At 46.5% G+C, this 13473-nt stretch overlaps 1 protein-coding gene across 1 annotated transcript in view; it reads right to left on the bottom strand.

The window, feature by feature from the left end:
* HS6ST3 (heparan sulfate 6-O-sulfotransferase 3) overlaps positions 1 to 6532 on the bottom strand; it is a gene marked incomplete at both ends in the record, with an annotated part of 589865 nt that extends 583333 nt beyond the window's left edge. The window contains one exon of the mRNA XM_084235634.1: positions 5829 to 6532. Coding sequence (XP_084091760.1) covers positions 5829 to 6532 — 704 coding nt within the window. The remainder of the gene's footprint in view (positions 1 to 5828) is intronic.
* Between the last annotated feature and the right edge of the window lie 6941 nt (positions 6533 to 13473).

The raw sequence follows: 13473 nt of genomic DNA, 5'->3' as shown, positions 1-13473 counted from the left end.
GGGGCAGGACAGGGGAGCAGAAACACTGAACTCAGCGTAGAACTTAAAAAAAAAAAAAAAAAACTTCAAAAAAGCCTTTCAAAAAAACTTGAAAGGGCATACAGGCTAAGCCAATCCCCAGGAAGGGATGCCTTTTACAACATCAGTGGTAAATTGCCCACGTCTAAAGTTCTCACTGTTGGGGGGAACGCCACTTCACAGAAGGGTTCATTCTCATTTCAGACAGTTACACATTTTTGAAGTTCTTTCTTACTCTGAGTTGAAATCCTTTTCTCATCACTTTTGTCCCACTTATCCTGGTTCTCTCCTTTGGAGAAACACAGAACAAGTGTCCTCCATATTTCACACTTCTTCCTTTGAGCATCTGAAGGCAACTTTCATGCCTTGCCTAATTTTTTGCATCTCCCTATTAAATATTACCAGATCCTTCCATTATTCTTCTTAAGTCATAGTTTCCACATGCTACAAATAAATTGCAGTTGCAGTTTGACCTAAAATTTTTCCTAAATGGAATGAAAAGTAGAGCTCTGCAGGTTCATTCATTTCTCATTTACTTACACCTATACTTGGCACCATTGCAGGGGACTGTCCAGAATGTCCAGAACCCAGTGCAGCACCCAGGAGCTTCATACATGTTCACACATGCACATGCACCCACACACACAGAGCAATCATGGAAATGGTTCTGTGATACAAGGTGGGTGAGCGAAGCTCATCTCCCCAGAAATACATGATCAGGCCAAAAGAATAGTCGCGAGTTCCAAGCTGACTAATAAGAATTACCCCCCAGCATTTGAAGCTGGAACTCTGAGAAGCTCTGCTTTTGTCTGGGCTTGCAGAGCTGTTTATTAGATGTGACAACCACTTACCCATTTCATGGAATAAGCCCATTTGATATAATGAAGCCAATATGCAAAGAAAACACCCCAAATCTCCAGTTTTAGTCATTTTTGAAACCTACTCTACCCTGACCTTTCCTATAGTCCAATCATTTAAGCAAACAATTCCCCTCTGGCAAAACTGAGTTTATGTCTAATTTGCAACACTGAGGATCCATCTAATACACTATTCATAAGATTCCAAGCACTCTTAATAGGACCAACAGAGGGCCTCCCTGGTGGCACAAGGGATTAAGACACGACCTATGAAGCTATCCCCAGCCACTGCAGCACAAGTTTGATGCCCGGCCAGGGAACTACTGAATGGCACAGCAGACCTCTCCTAACTCACCTGCTGCTCCCCTCAGCAGTGTATTTCAGCCAATCCGCCTATTCTTTTCTCCACTCTGTCTCTGGTGAATCCTCTCACCGCCCCCGCTCCCCATGCCTCTGACGTGTGCCCCAGTCCTTGTATGCATAAATAAATAAATCTTAAAAAAAAATAGGACCAACAGAATTGCCATCCAACTCCACAAAAGGTATAGGTGGAACCTCTTTCCAGTATAAGAAAGCAATACTTTCAAAGTAGAGCAAGTTCTATCTCCCCTGAAATCCTGAGCTCCAGAGAGCTGACACTATTTGTTCAAGCTGTATTTCTAGAACTATCATAGCACCTGGCACATAGTAAGTGCTTAAGACATTTCTGGCTATACTTTGCATAGACGACAGAACAAACAATAGATAAAACATTGAAATAAATTACCAAAATGAAGACATGCATTCCCTGGGGAAACCTTACATGTGTCATTTCACCTCCTTAGGATCCAATCACCAACTTGTCATATAAATTGTGGGGCTAGATTAACTCTTCAATCTTTAGCCATAATAGGCTACAATTGTAAAGAAGTGTCTCAAAGATCTGTGCAAGTGGATAAAAGTGGGAAACATACAGTAAGAAAGGAGGATGCATGATGTATGATGAGAGCATAACCTGCCAAAGAAATAATGGTGGGGGGGCCTCCCCGGTGGCGCAGCAGTTGAGCACTGGGTTGCAAAGCTGCCCGCAGCCTCTGCAGCGCCAGTTTGATCCCCAGCCACAGGGCGAGGGTCCCACATGGCGCACAGACCTCTCCTGCCGCCCGCTGCTCCCCTCAGCAGTGTATTTCGTAGGTCTGCCTGTTCTGCTCCCCGCTCTGGCTCTGGTGAATTCTCTCACCCTCCCACGCTTCTGACTGTACCCAGTGCTTGTATAAATAAATAAATTTTAAAAAAAAAAAGAAAGAATGGGGGAGGGGGAGAAAAGGTAGAACAATGGGACAAAATCATCAGGGATATGATAAAAGAGGGCATTCTGATGTGCCCACTTCCTGTGAGCTTCCTATACTCTTCAACCCAATTTCTGAGGTCAGAGATGCCCTCTGCACTGGATCCAAACTCTCAGTCCCAGAACCCTGAATTTGCATGGATCCATATAGTCCACCGACTGCTCCTTCAACTTTCAGAGTTGGCGTCCGATTTCTGCATGGGGTGCCAGATGTACCCCCCTCCTGTCTCACTTCCAGACAGTTTACTTATCATGTTGGAGCAGGTCACAGAAAGGGCATGACTCCCAACTGCCCCATGGGCTGCAGCAGGATGACCAGAGACCCCTCAACCCCTCCCCTCACTGGAACGCACATTGTACCCATTGTTCCCACAGCAGAAGCCACTTCACTGACACAGTCTTGACAGTGACGTGTTAGTGAAATCATTCAGATGGTACACGTAACTGAACCCCAGTAAGGCCTCTGTTAAACTCTTTAGATTTTGGCAGATCAGGGTAGATATCTACTTGTCTTGTGGCTACCCCAGAAAAGCCTCCTCCTACGTAAGCCCCCTTGCTAATTAAAATCATCCCCCACCAATCTGACCCTTTCTTTGGTTTCTCCTTGTCCCCCATGTAAGGAGGCCGATTTAGAATTTCATCAGGGAAGTCTCAAGGTCACAAACTAACACGTGACCACTAGAATGTAAACCTGTTATATTGTGTGCCCACCACCCTTTTTTCTCATCCTGCCTACGCTGTAACTAACACCGAAATAGCTACAATTTTCAATGTATTGCTTACATTTGGAACTTCAGATTCTGTATCAATACAAATAATCATAACACAATGTACATAAACTAAGGTGACCTGTTTATATTGAGCTGCTCCAAGGTACTGACTTCACCTCAGTTTGTGAAAGAAGGCCTTGATTAAGGAAAACCCTGTTATTATAATTAACAACTAATATCGCTCAATACCCGCATATTAAGTATTAAGTCCCATGTAGCAAAATATTTTGCTGGGCACATTTTGCATGCACTTACTCATTAAGTTCTCATTACACCTCTATGAAGGAAGTACCTATTATCATCTGTACTTGAAAGATGAAATATTTGAGGCCCAGAAAGAGTTATTTCACTCATGGTTATACAACCGGTAAGCACAACAGCCATATCCCCTGGACCCCAGAATCCTGGCTCTTACCCACTGCATGACCCACAGTGCATTAGTACCTATAAGAAGTGGGGTAGTGGTTGGGGGGGGGGACCAAAAGCAGAGACACAAGGGAACTATAATCTGCACAATGTATTTCTCCATTTTACTTAGTGTGAGCCCTATTTGAAGTAGGACCTTGTTCCCATTATGTAGCAATAGATTATCTGCCATTTTGCATTGTGGAAATGCACCCTCCATTATCCAGGCTAATCTAGTTGGCTGTAGGATGCTGTACACAGGCATTCTGATGACAGACAACTAATTCAATCTTCCCTGTGAGGAAGATGCTTCTGAACAACTCTTTAACTTTTTCCCTATAGCTTTTGATGCAGGCAGCTCACCAACCACAACTGTTCCCTCTTACAGCATCTGGGAAGAAAAGTAATTGAGAATGCTGGGGAGGAGGAAAGGAAGAAGAATTATAAAAAGTGGTACTGAAACAAAGATATTACCACAAAAGCCCACTAGGACAGAGAGATTATCTGATGTTTTGCGACTCAAGGAGAAATGGATGTTGACGGCCCGTTCTTAAAGTATTTGGCTGTGCAACAGAAGCCATCTGTTCAGAGTCTAGGTGGAATTTTCCTGTGTCACAGAGTCAAAAGATTTTGAGTATTTCCTATAAAACTGAGACCTTACAGCCAGAATCTACGAAGGGTCTGTGGCATCATTTCTTCACTAAGCAAAAATCCAGTTTTTAGATTCTCTAATCTGCATTTCCACCCAAATCTTTACCTACTCACTAAGACTTTTCTACACATTGGCAGTAAGTACACAGAAAACAGCATTGCCTTTTGTTGGGAAGTCCAGTCCCTACTGAAGTCATTAGATGGTTCTATGTAATAATCAATGTTTCTAGTTTTAGTGGATAAAAGTTGAAAACCAGACTAGCCAACTCTTTACAGTCATTCAATACAAAAAGTTCTAAACACAAAAAGCACAACATTGGGTGAAAATTCACAGATACTGTTTCTCACTGGAAGAGAAAGTTTGAAAATAATATCCATTTTAATCTACAGAGGCAGGATCTAAAATACTACAAATTAGAAAATTTTAAAAGTAAAGAAGGTCCTTAAAATATACTAAGGAAGGAGCCTAATACTTCACTCCAAGCCCAACCAATTTCTTCCTCTAACCAATTTCTATTAAGCAGGGAAAGGAGCAGGAAGGAAAGAAAGTATTTGAAAAACTGCCAGAGTAAAAAATCCTATAATGAAATTTTGCTCATTCTTGGAGAAATGAAGTAGAATTAGATGCTTCAATGGTGGTGAATTCCAGAATCTGGGTAGCTTCCAGTAAATGAAGCTTTTCCCATAATGTCAAATGCAAAAGCTATCTGATATCAACATATTGAGCTTGAGTTTTTAAATTCCTATTTCCTTACACCAAATTGTTTGAAACCTTTGAGATAAAAACTTCAATAAACTAGTGTTCCAAGCTTTTAATATTCAGTCCCTTGAGCAAGCACGTCAGATTAATCTTCAAATTGCATTGGGCAGAAAGAACATGCAACCAAATTCTTAAGTCCATGCCTCTCTCAAAGGATGAGAATAATGTAAGCATTTTCATTGGCTATTAAGATTTCAAACTTTCCTAATTCTCAGCAGTATTACCATTTAGGAGGGGGGTGGGTAGAACACCATTCTGCACTGAAAGGGATTTCTGTTATTATTAGATCTTTGCAACCAGTTAGCATTTAGCACGCTGCCAGGCACACAGCAAGGCATTTAACAAATGCTTTTGGAACGAGTTGATGGATTAGGCTCCGGGAGCGTGGAAATCTTGCTGAGATCAACACGGGTCCAAATCCTGGCACTGCTCAGCAACAAAGACTATCTCCAAAATTAGGGTTATCGAGGTAGAGCAGGAATCTTACTGCGTATCTTCAAAGCAGCATCCAGAGGATTGTTTCCTGAGCCGGCCAGCGGCCGCCCACAAGCCACTCACAGGGGGATTATGCGCCTCCCCGGCTTCACCGGCGCCTCAAAACTCCTGTCCTGCCTGTCCGTGCCCCGCTCCCCCTGTCTTTTATGGGGTTGGGGTTTCCTCTTACAGAACTTAAGTACTAGATTCGACCTCATGCTGTAACCCAGGCCCTCCACGCCACGCCACGGCGCGCTGCCCGACCTCCGCGCGCGGAGCTGCACGGTGCCAGGCGCAAAAAATGCCAGGGGAGGCTCGTTGAAGACCAAAGGGGGGTGTCGGGGCGCGGAGCGGGGTGGGGGGCAGGGTGCGAGGGAGGAGCGAGCTCAAGACCAGCGCACTATCCCGGGTGTCTTACCCTCTCCCTGAGCCTCTGCCCCACCGCGGGCAGCCGCCGGGACGCCGGGCACCGGCGCGCCGGGGGAGCTCGCGGGCGCCGGGCCGGTCGGGGTCGCGGGGAGCGGCGGGAGGGGGCCCCCGGGAGTGCGACGGGGCAGGGGCCGTACCTGGCGTGGCTGTGGTTGCGGGGACAGTCCTTCTTCTCCATGATGGCCGGCACGCAGTTGGTGAGCTCCGTCCAGTCGGCGTGCAGCCCGCAGCTCCAGCCGGTGGAGAAGCGCGAGAAGAGCCACGTCTCCTTCTTGCCGGGCCGGTGGCAGGTGCACTTCTTCTGCCCCGCCTTGCAGCTGCACGGCTGCTCCAGCCGGATGTTCTTCACCAGGTGCCGGCCGAACGTGGTGCCCCCGGTCTTCTGGATGTGCAGGAACACGATCACGTCGCGCCCCTTGATGTTGAAGTCCACGAAGCGGGTCAGGTCCTTCGGGGTGAAGTTGAAGCGCGGCACGAAGCGGGGCAGGGAGCCGTTCTCGGGGGCCTCGGGGTCCGGCTCCTCTTCCTCGCCCTCCTCCTCCTCCTCGGGGTCCGCGGGCTCCTCGTCCTCGTCCTCGGGCGCCGCGGCCCCCCGAGGTCCCTCGGGCGGCCCCCGGGGCGGCGGGGGCAGCTGGGGCCGGCGCGCCCACTCCTCGGGCGGCGCGGGCGCGCGGCGCGCGGGCCCCGGGGCGGCGGGCGGGCCGGTGTCGGAGGCGCGGGGCTGCTCCCCGAAGTTGGCGCAGGAGCTGGAGCAGGAGGGGGACACGTACTGGTACATGATGACCACGAAGAGCAGCGTGAGCACGGGCGTCAGCAGCCACTTGTTGAACCTCTCATCCATGGTCCCGCTCTCAGGCCGGCAGGCGACGCGGCGGCTGCAGCGGCGCGGACAGGCGCCCGCTCGGAAGTTTCGGGGACTCCGGGGCGCGGCGCCGAGCCCGCCGCTCCTCCATGCCCCTGACGCCGGGGCGTGCGGCTGGCTGGCGGCCCCGCGGCTTCCCGGCGCCCCGGGGCCGGCCGGGCCGGGGCCTGCGCGCCGAGCGGGGAGGCGGGCGCCGGTGCTCGCGGAGGCGGCTGCGGCTGGGGGCGCCCCGCGCTCCGGGGTGCGCCGGGCTCCGCCGCGTCCTGCTCGCGCCCCGGCGCGGCGCGCGCTCTCAGGCGCCGCGGACCATCCCGCCGCGGGCGCTCGGGCGCTCAGGCGCAGGGGAGCGCGGCTCGGGTCCTGGAGCTGCCCCGCGCCGCCCGGCCGCCCGGCGTCTGCGGCCGCGAGCGCGGGGGCCGCATGAGGCTCGCCAGGGCGCCGGCCAAGGGCGAAGGTGCGGCCGGGCCCCGCCGCCCGCCGGCCTCGGGCACCGCGCCCCGCACGCGCGCCTGGCGCCTCGGCCCGCCGGGCGCGGGAGCCGCGGGGGCGCACGGCGCCCGCCGCAAGTTTGCAGGGAGCCGGGCAGCCGCGGCGCGCGGGGCGCCGGGGCCGGGCAGCCTCTCCCGGCCGGTCGCGCCGCCGCTCCGGGTCGGTCCGCCCAGGCGCGGGCGCGCGGACACACTCGCACGCACTGGCTGGCACCGCCACAGCCCGCCAGCCGGTGTGACAGGAGCCGGGCTGCCCGCAGCAGAAACCTGCCCGAGGTACGGAGCATGCGCCGAAGCCTTCCCCAGCCCCGGAGGAGTTTCCAGGGGAGGAGTCCGCGCTCCGCGGGGCTCGCGGGAGGCGGCTGGGGGTGGGAATCCCTGCAGCCTGGAGCGCCGAGAGATTGGGGCGCCGGGCAGAGGCGGAGCGAGCGGAGGCTCGGAGGGGAGCGTCGCCGGCGCTGCCCTGAGACCCGCAGACAGGCCGCCTTCTCCATGGGCAGAGGACAGACCCCTGGCCGGCCTCATCTGCGCACCGAGGGGCAGACGCTTCCAGACGGGACCTCACGCCAGTTGGCTGACCCCCGGGTAGACCACGGGAATGGACTGCAGACCGCTTTTCCTTTCCACCCAGGACGGTCTAACCCGTGCTCAAGTTTTATTCTGGCCCTGCCTTCACTACACCCTTGGCCTGTCCAGCTCTCCAACGTGATTCAGCCTGCATTCATTCATCCAGCCAGCCATTCTCCATGAAGCACCCGCAACGCACACTTCATCTCTTCCAGCACTGCACAGTCCACCCACAACCACGCAGCGCTCAGAACGCAAGAGGAGTTTGGGGGTCAGCTCCTAAAATCCATCCCACTAATTAATACACATAGAACGCCTAATGGGGGAGATCTGCCCACTTCCTACCCCACCCCCCACAGTGGAAGATTGACCTACACTTAGTGGTATTTCATGGACTAAAGAAGCTCTTGTTTATGTGCGGATGTTTTTCACTTTATTTTTCAAACATCTAAATTTTTCATTTATCGGAGAGTCAAATCTTGCTTTAATAAATATCTGTTTTTCAGAGAACGACAGGATTCTCACGTTAGAATAAATGTCCCACTACAACCCCCAGACTTGCTTGACCTCCGTGGACAGTGGCAGGGTGTTGAAGCTGGACACCATGTTTCCTGACTCCCTGGCCAACATGTCCCTCTTGGCTGTCCTGCCATGCCTATCCCCCTGCTCCTGGCTTTCCATGCACCCATAGCAGCCCACCTCCCCACCTGTTCACTTTATGGATCTACCTATTTGTCTCTTCCTAAAACACTGTGCACACTTCCATTTGTCAAACTGCCCCCTTCACAACCACCAGTTAAGGTCCAGTCTCTTTCAGGGATGCTAACACTTGTCCATAAGAAGTTATTTTTATTGTTCTAGGTGGGTGGGATTCTTCTCAACAAAGCTTCCCACCTGTTTCCTTTCCTGTTTTCAACTCTATAAACAACCACAAACAGTGCCCTTTCTGATACCTATGAGCCTATATTAGCAAGGAAGGTGTTGGGTAAGATGAATCAGCTTCTTTAAAGCTTACTTGATTCTATTTCTTTCTCTCTCACTTCAGGTTTAAACTATTAATGGCATCACACAACTCTCCAAAACAAGAAGTTGTGATAGGACAAAAATCCAATAAAACCCAACATTTATTTCCTGAATGCATCTAGTTAATGGTAGTACCGATTTTTAAAAAGGTACCTTTGCTTTCTCCCAGGAGAAATTCATTATACGTCTTATATTACCGTATTTGAGAAGTTTCGCCTTTTCTATAAAATCACTTGATAGCACATGGATAAATATAATCTTGTTAGCAACCCAAATGTATAACCCGAGCACTGGTGGCAATTTGTAGAGTGGAAAGCACTTTCCTAACCACTATTTCATTTGCTCTTCAGACCAACACTCAAAGGAGAGAAGTATAATATCCCATTTCAGAGATGAGGAAACTGAACTAAGTTTTTCTTAGTAGAGCCAGGATTAGAAACCATTAGCATCCCTAAAATACGCTCAAATCACCCGTGAAGAAATCGAATGACATCAACTACAGAGTCCATGATTTCCTCTCTCCCATCTTGAGACTCTTGAGTCAAGAGGCAGGAAGAGATGACAGAATTACAATAGAACAATTAAATTATTTTGTCTCTCCCTCTATCTTTCTAGGCAAAGCTGAGCAGTCTCTACATCCTGCAGTATTTTGGCACCTAGTCTATGAGATTCCAGATGAACAGGAAAGATAAGAACAATCTTAACATGATTATATTATTGTTACAAGAAATTACTTAGGATAATTGCAGAAGAAAACATTACAGCAAACAAATATAATAGCTATGTTGCCAACAAAATGTATGTTTCCATAAATAAGTGTGCCTTTAACACTTTTCAAAGAAGATCACCCCAGAAGATCTGCTTTTGCTCTCAGTAAACTAACTAATGGAGCACCACCATTTTCTGAGGTAATCGCAAGGAAAGCCTTGCACAGAATCAAGCAATTATGTGGATAATGCAGGCAGACACCCAAGCATTTGTTTTTGACCATAGGTCACTTTGATTGTGTAAACACAGTCTGTCCCAGGTGTGGTCTCTCTGTTACATTTGTGGAATTTGGTGTGAGGCTAATCAGAGCTCTTAAATCATGCAATAAACAGGCTTCCTTATCTACAAGGGCAGACTTCACATTCAGATGAAAATGAATAGAAACTTTCTAAAATTGAATGCTCTCCAGGTAAAAAGGAAAAACATGTTTGCATTCAGCCTACTATAGTTACTCCACGATGACACCAGCTGGCAATTGTTTCTGGCTAACAGATTGCAGCTACTAGGATTCCTACACAAATTATTAAAATAATAAAAATAATGTTTTCAAAGAGCTTTCTTCCACTTCCTTTGCCAGTCTAGCAATGAGCTTAACACTATCTGTGAAGCAATTTGTTCACCTAATTTTATGCCTTAATGAGCTTTACTACAATTATTTTCTTGGCTGATTCTTTCTCTGCCTTAACTTTAGTATTCTTCCTCCCCATTCTCAAATATTTTCAACCTGTTAACAACATTGCACTCCCCTAGGATTCAAACTTTTGATTAGAACAATCCCCATTTAATCAAGTTCAACTGGGAGATAAAATTGCATCTCAACTTCTCCATTTTCCCTTTGGTGCCAAAAACTGCCTTTGAGAATGTCGAAGAAACCCTGGAGAGATTAACAAGCCAAACAATCACAGAGAATAGTTTTGGAGCTTCAACATTTGCACACAGGAATACATAGATATGAATGCCCTTCAATACAGATGAGAAACAAAATAGATTATGTAAGTCATTGGCAGCGTGAGTCTCTTCTTCAAGAATATAAAGAGCTCTTACACCCCGAAATGACTTTTTTTCATTTTCGTAAACAAAATAAATAAATAAATAAATAAAAGCCCCCAGGGTAAGCAGTTTTGCAAATAACCAGCAAAGCAATAGTTTTCTTTTTTCCAGAGGAAGTTAACAGAAGAGTTTGTATAGAAAGACAAAGTGCAGAAAGAATTGTGCTATATACTGAATGTATTCCAGTTCACTATGTGATTGTTAACTGTGGGCCAACTATAATCCTCCATACTGCTTCTCACAGAGTTCTATTTATATGAACAACTCCTGCTTTATTGTCAAACACTTCATCCACCATAGATAACTGCCTATGAGTGATGAATGGAAACAATACTAGAGCTGTATGCATAATAAACTCGTTAACTCAGCATAGTATAAGCGTATGCATGAATCTTTTCAGGGTATATACTCACTTATTTCTTCAATAAGAAGTTGTTAAACACTTACTGTATACAGGCTACAGTTCTATGTGTTTTGGATACATTATTAAAGAAGACCCATAAGGAACCTGCCCTCAGACATCTTACATTGTCGCAATGCAAAAAAGAAATGATGAATTAGTAAACAAGATTTAGTCACATAATCCAATGATTGTATTGAGGCCCTGCTATGTTATTCATTACCATTAGGTGCTTAGTATATTTTAGTGAACAATAAGCATGAGAATTATGTTTAGCCTGAGGCATTTAAATGCCTATAGGGAAAATAGTTAAGCCTTGTGGGTCATTGTAGGAATTTTACCCTCAAAGAAATGAGGAAGCCCTAAGGATCTGGTCAGTTTTTAAAGGGTCGTTCTGACTATTTTGTTGAGAAAAGATTATATGAGAGCAAACATTGAAGAAGGAAAACCAGCCCGATGATTATTCTAGTAACCAAGCAAGAAATGATGGTAGATCAGACCAAGACAGAATGATAACCGAGAAGTCAGTGGGAAGAGGTCAGACGTTCTGCATTTTCAGGACAGAGCTATCAGCGTTTACTCATGGATTCAGGTGGGATAAAAGAGGAAAAGGGGAGTCAAGGATGACGTCAAAGTTTAGGGCCTAAGGAATTGGAAGGATGGAATTGCCATCAACTGGGATGTCAACTGAAGTCATGCCCTATTGTAACCTCAGCCATCATCCCACATTTCTACAGCAGGACTGTCTTGCAAGACTGGCTTGTAGAACAAAAATACCCCTATCATGACAGATCAGTCAGCCATGATAACAGGTACAAAGGAATCACTGGTGTGTGTGTGGGGGGGGGGGTTGAGGGGGCGGGGGCATGTTAAGCAAGGAAACATAACCAATTAAGAGCTCACTCAGCTCCATGAAAGGTGCATTAGAATTGGGAAGAATAGAGAGACGACATGGAAACCTTTTAGGAGGCTACTGCTATTTTCTAGCCAAAAGATCTTGGAGGCTTGGACTAGGGTGAAAGCAGTGGAAAAAACAACAAGTTTAGTCACAAGTCTACAAACTTTATTTGCATAGATGTGACTTCCTTCATTTTCGAAAATCATAATGAAACTTTGCCTTTAAGATTCCATTTCCTGAGCAAAGGAAGATGAAAAATATCCAACTTAAGTTACTTCTATCACTTCTCAGCTAACCTCTCAATTTTTTTTGAAGTAACATTGCAGTTAATATTCTAGAAGTTTAAAGAGTTCATCATTGAGAATCAGTATGTGTATATGTCGTATTAAGTTCATTGTTAAAAGTCTAATTCTATCCTCCACCATATTATTGTTCCCTTTTTTCCCCCTTCCCTTCTGGTAACCAATAATTGGTCTTACAGACCAAAAGTTTATTTTTGTTTTATTTAGTTCATGCGTTTGTTTTCTCTCTAGGTCTCAAATGAGTGAAATCATACTGTGTTTGTCTTCCTCTGTCTTGCTTATTTTAGTAAGCACAATTCCCTCTAGGTCTATCTAGATCTCTCTTTCTTTGGGGAAAATGATCAAGTTCATGGTTCTCTGCTCCCCTTTCTTGCTACGTTCCTCTAGGGTGAGCTAAGCTAAGGGAGTTCATGTAGCCTCCTTGCCTTGGCTAAAGGAAACATGGTCTATGGGGAGTTCCCTCTACCCACAGCCCTCCCCCAAAGTGTAATTGGTCTCACCTGGACTCAAGTGTCTGCGTTGCTTTCTGCTGTGTCTCCTGCTGCCCTACTGTAACCTCACCATCATGCCCACAAGGTTTGCATCTTGCTCAACTGCACTAAATCTTTCCTTTTTGTCCTTCCTCGGGGTCGGCATCTAAAACTGTGGTTTTCAACCCCATCAGATCCAGCACTGGTTTTTGAAAAAATATTTTTTGAACAAATATTTTTGAGTAATCTCTTGATAATCGCAAGTTAAATGTCATATATAACAGGACCTGCCTATATACAGTTTGGCAAAAAAGAAACATATCACCCTCATTTAATGTACAGAAGATATAAAAAAAGATATTAGTAATAGAATATTATGTATCTTAATATGTAAATGTTCAGATCTGACTTGAGCAGACAACATAAAATAGTCAGATGCTGTATCTTTTAAATACTTTGTTTATATCTAAAAGGAGTAAGACCCAAAGTCTTCCCACTCAAGAAGAATTTGAAAGAGAGAAGGTATTAGTGGACACTGGAATTCAAATTTAGTTGTTGTACAAGTAACAGATACGTTTTGTAAATATAAATATGATAGGAAGAAGTGGGGTAGACCTAATGAAGCAGACATCATACATCCAGATAAATTAGATTTTTAGAGTAAAGAAAACAGGCATGTACAATAGCTTCATAAATTAGATTTTCTTTTAAATGCCATTCCATATTACTCCTCTATAATTTAAAATATTTCCAAAAAATACTCTCTGTCCTGAAACCCTTCTACAAATGAAGGCATAATCCAATTTCTGACTGGAGTGCAATGTTTGAAAGTCACGTGGAGGTCAGACAACTGTCAGTGTAACCACCAAATAAAAGCTAGCAAATGTGCCCCCATTGTTAAGAGGCCAAACACCCCTAGGTAACACCACTCCTCCTGAGAGTCTGGCAACTCCC

The sequence above is a fragment of the Talpa europaea genome (genome assembly GCF_964194135.1).
Source record: "Talpa europaea genome assembly, chromosome: 6".
Classification (NCBI taxonomy): domain Eukaryota; kingdom Metazoa; phylum Chordata; class Mammalia; order Eulipotyphla; family Talpidae; genus Talpa; species Talpa europaea.
This window is presented reverse-complemented; position numbering and strand designations above follow the sequence as displayed.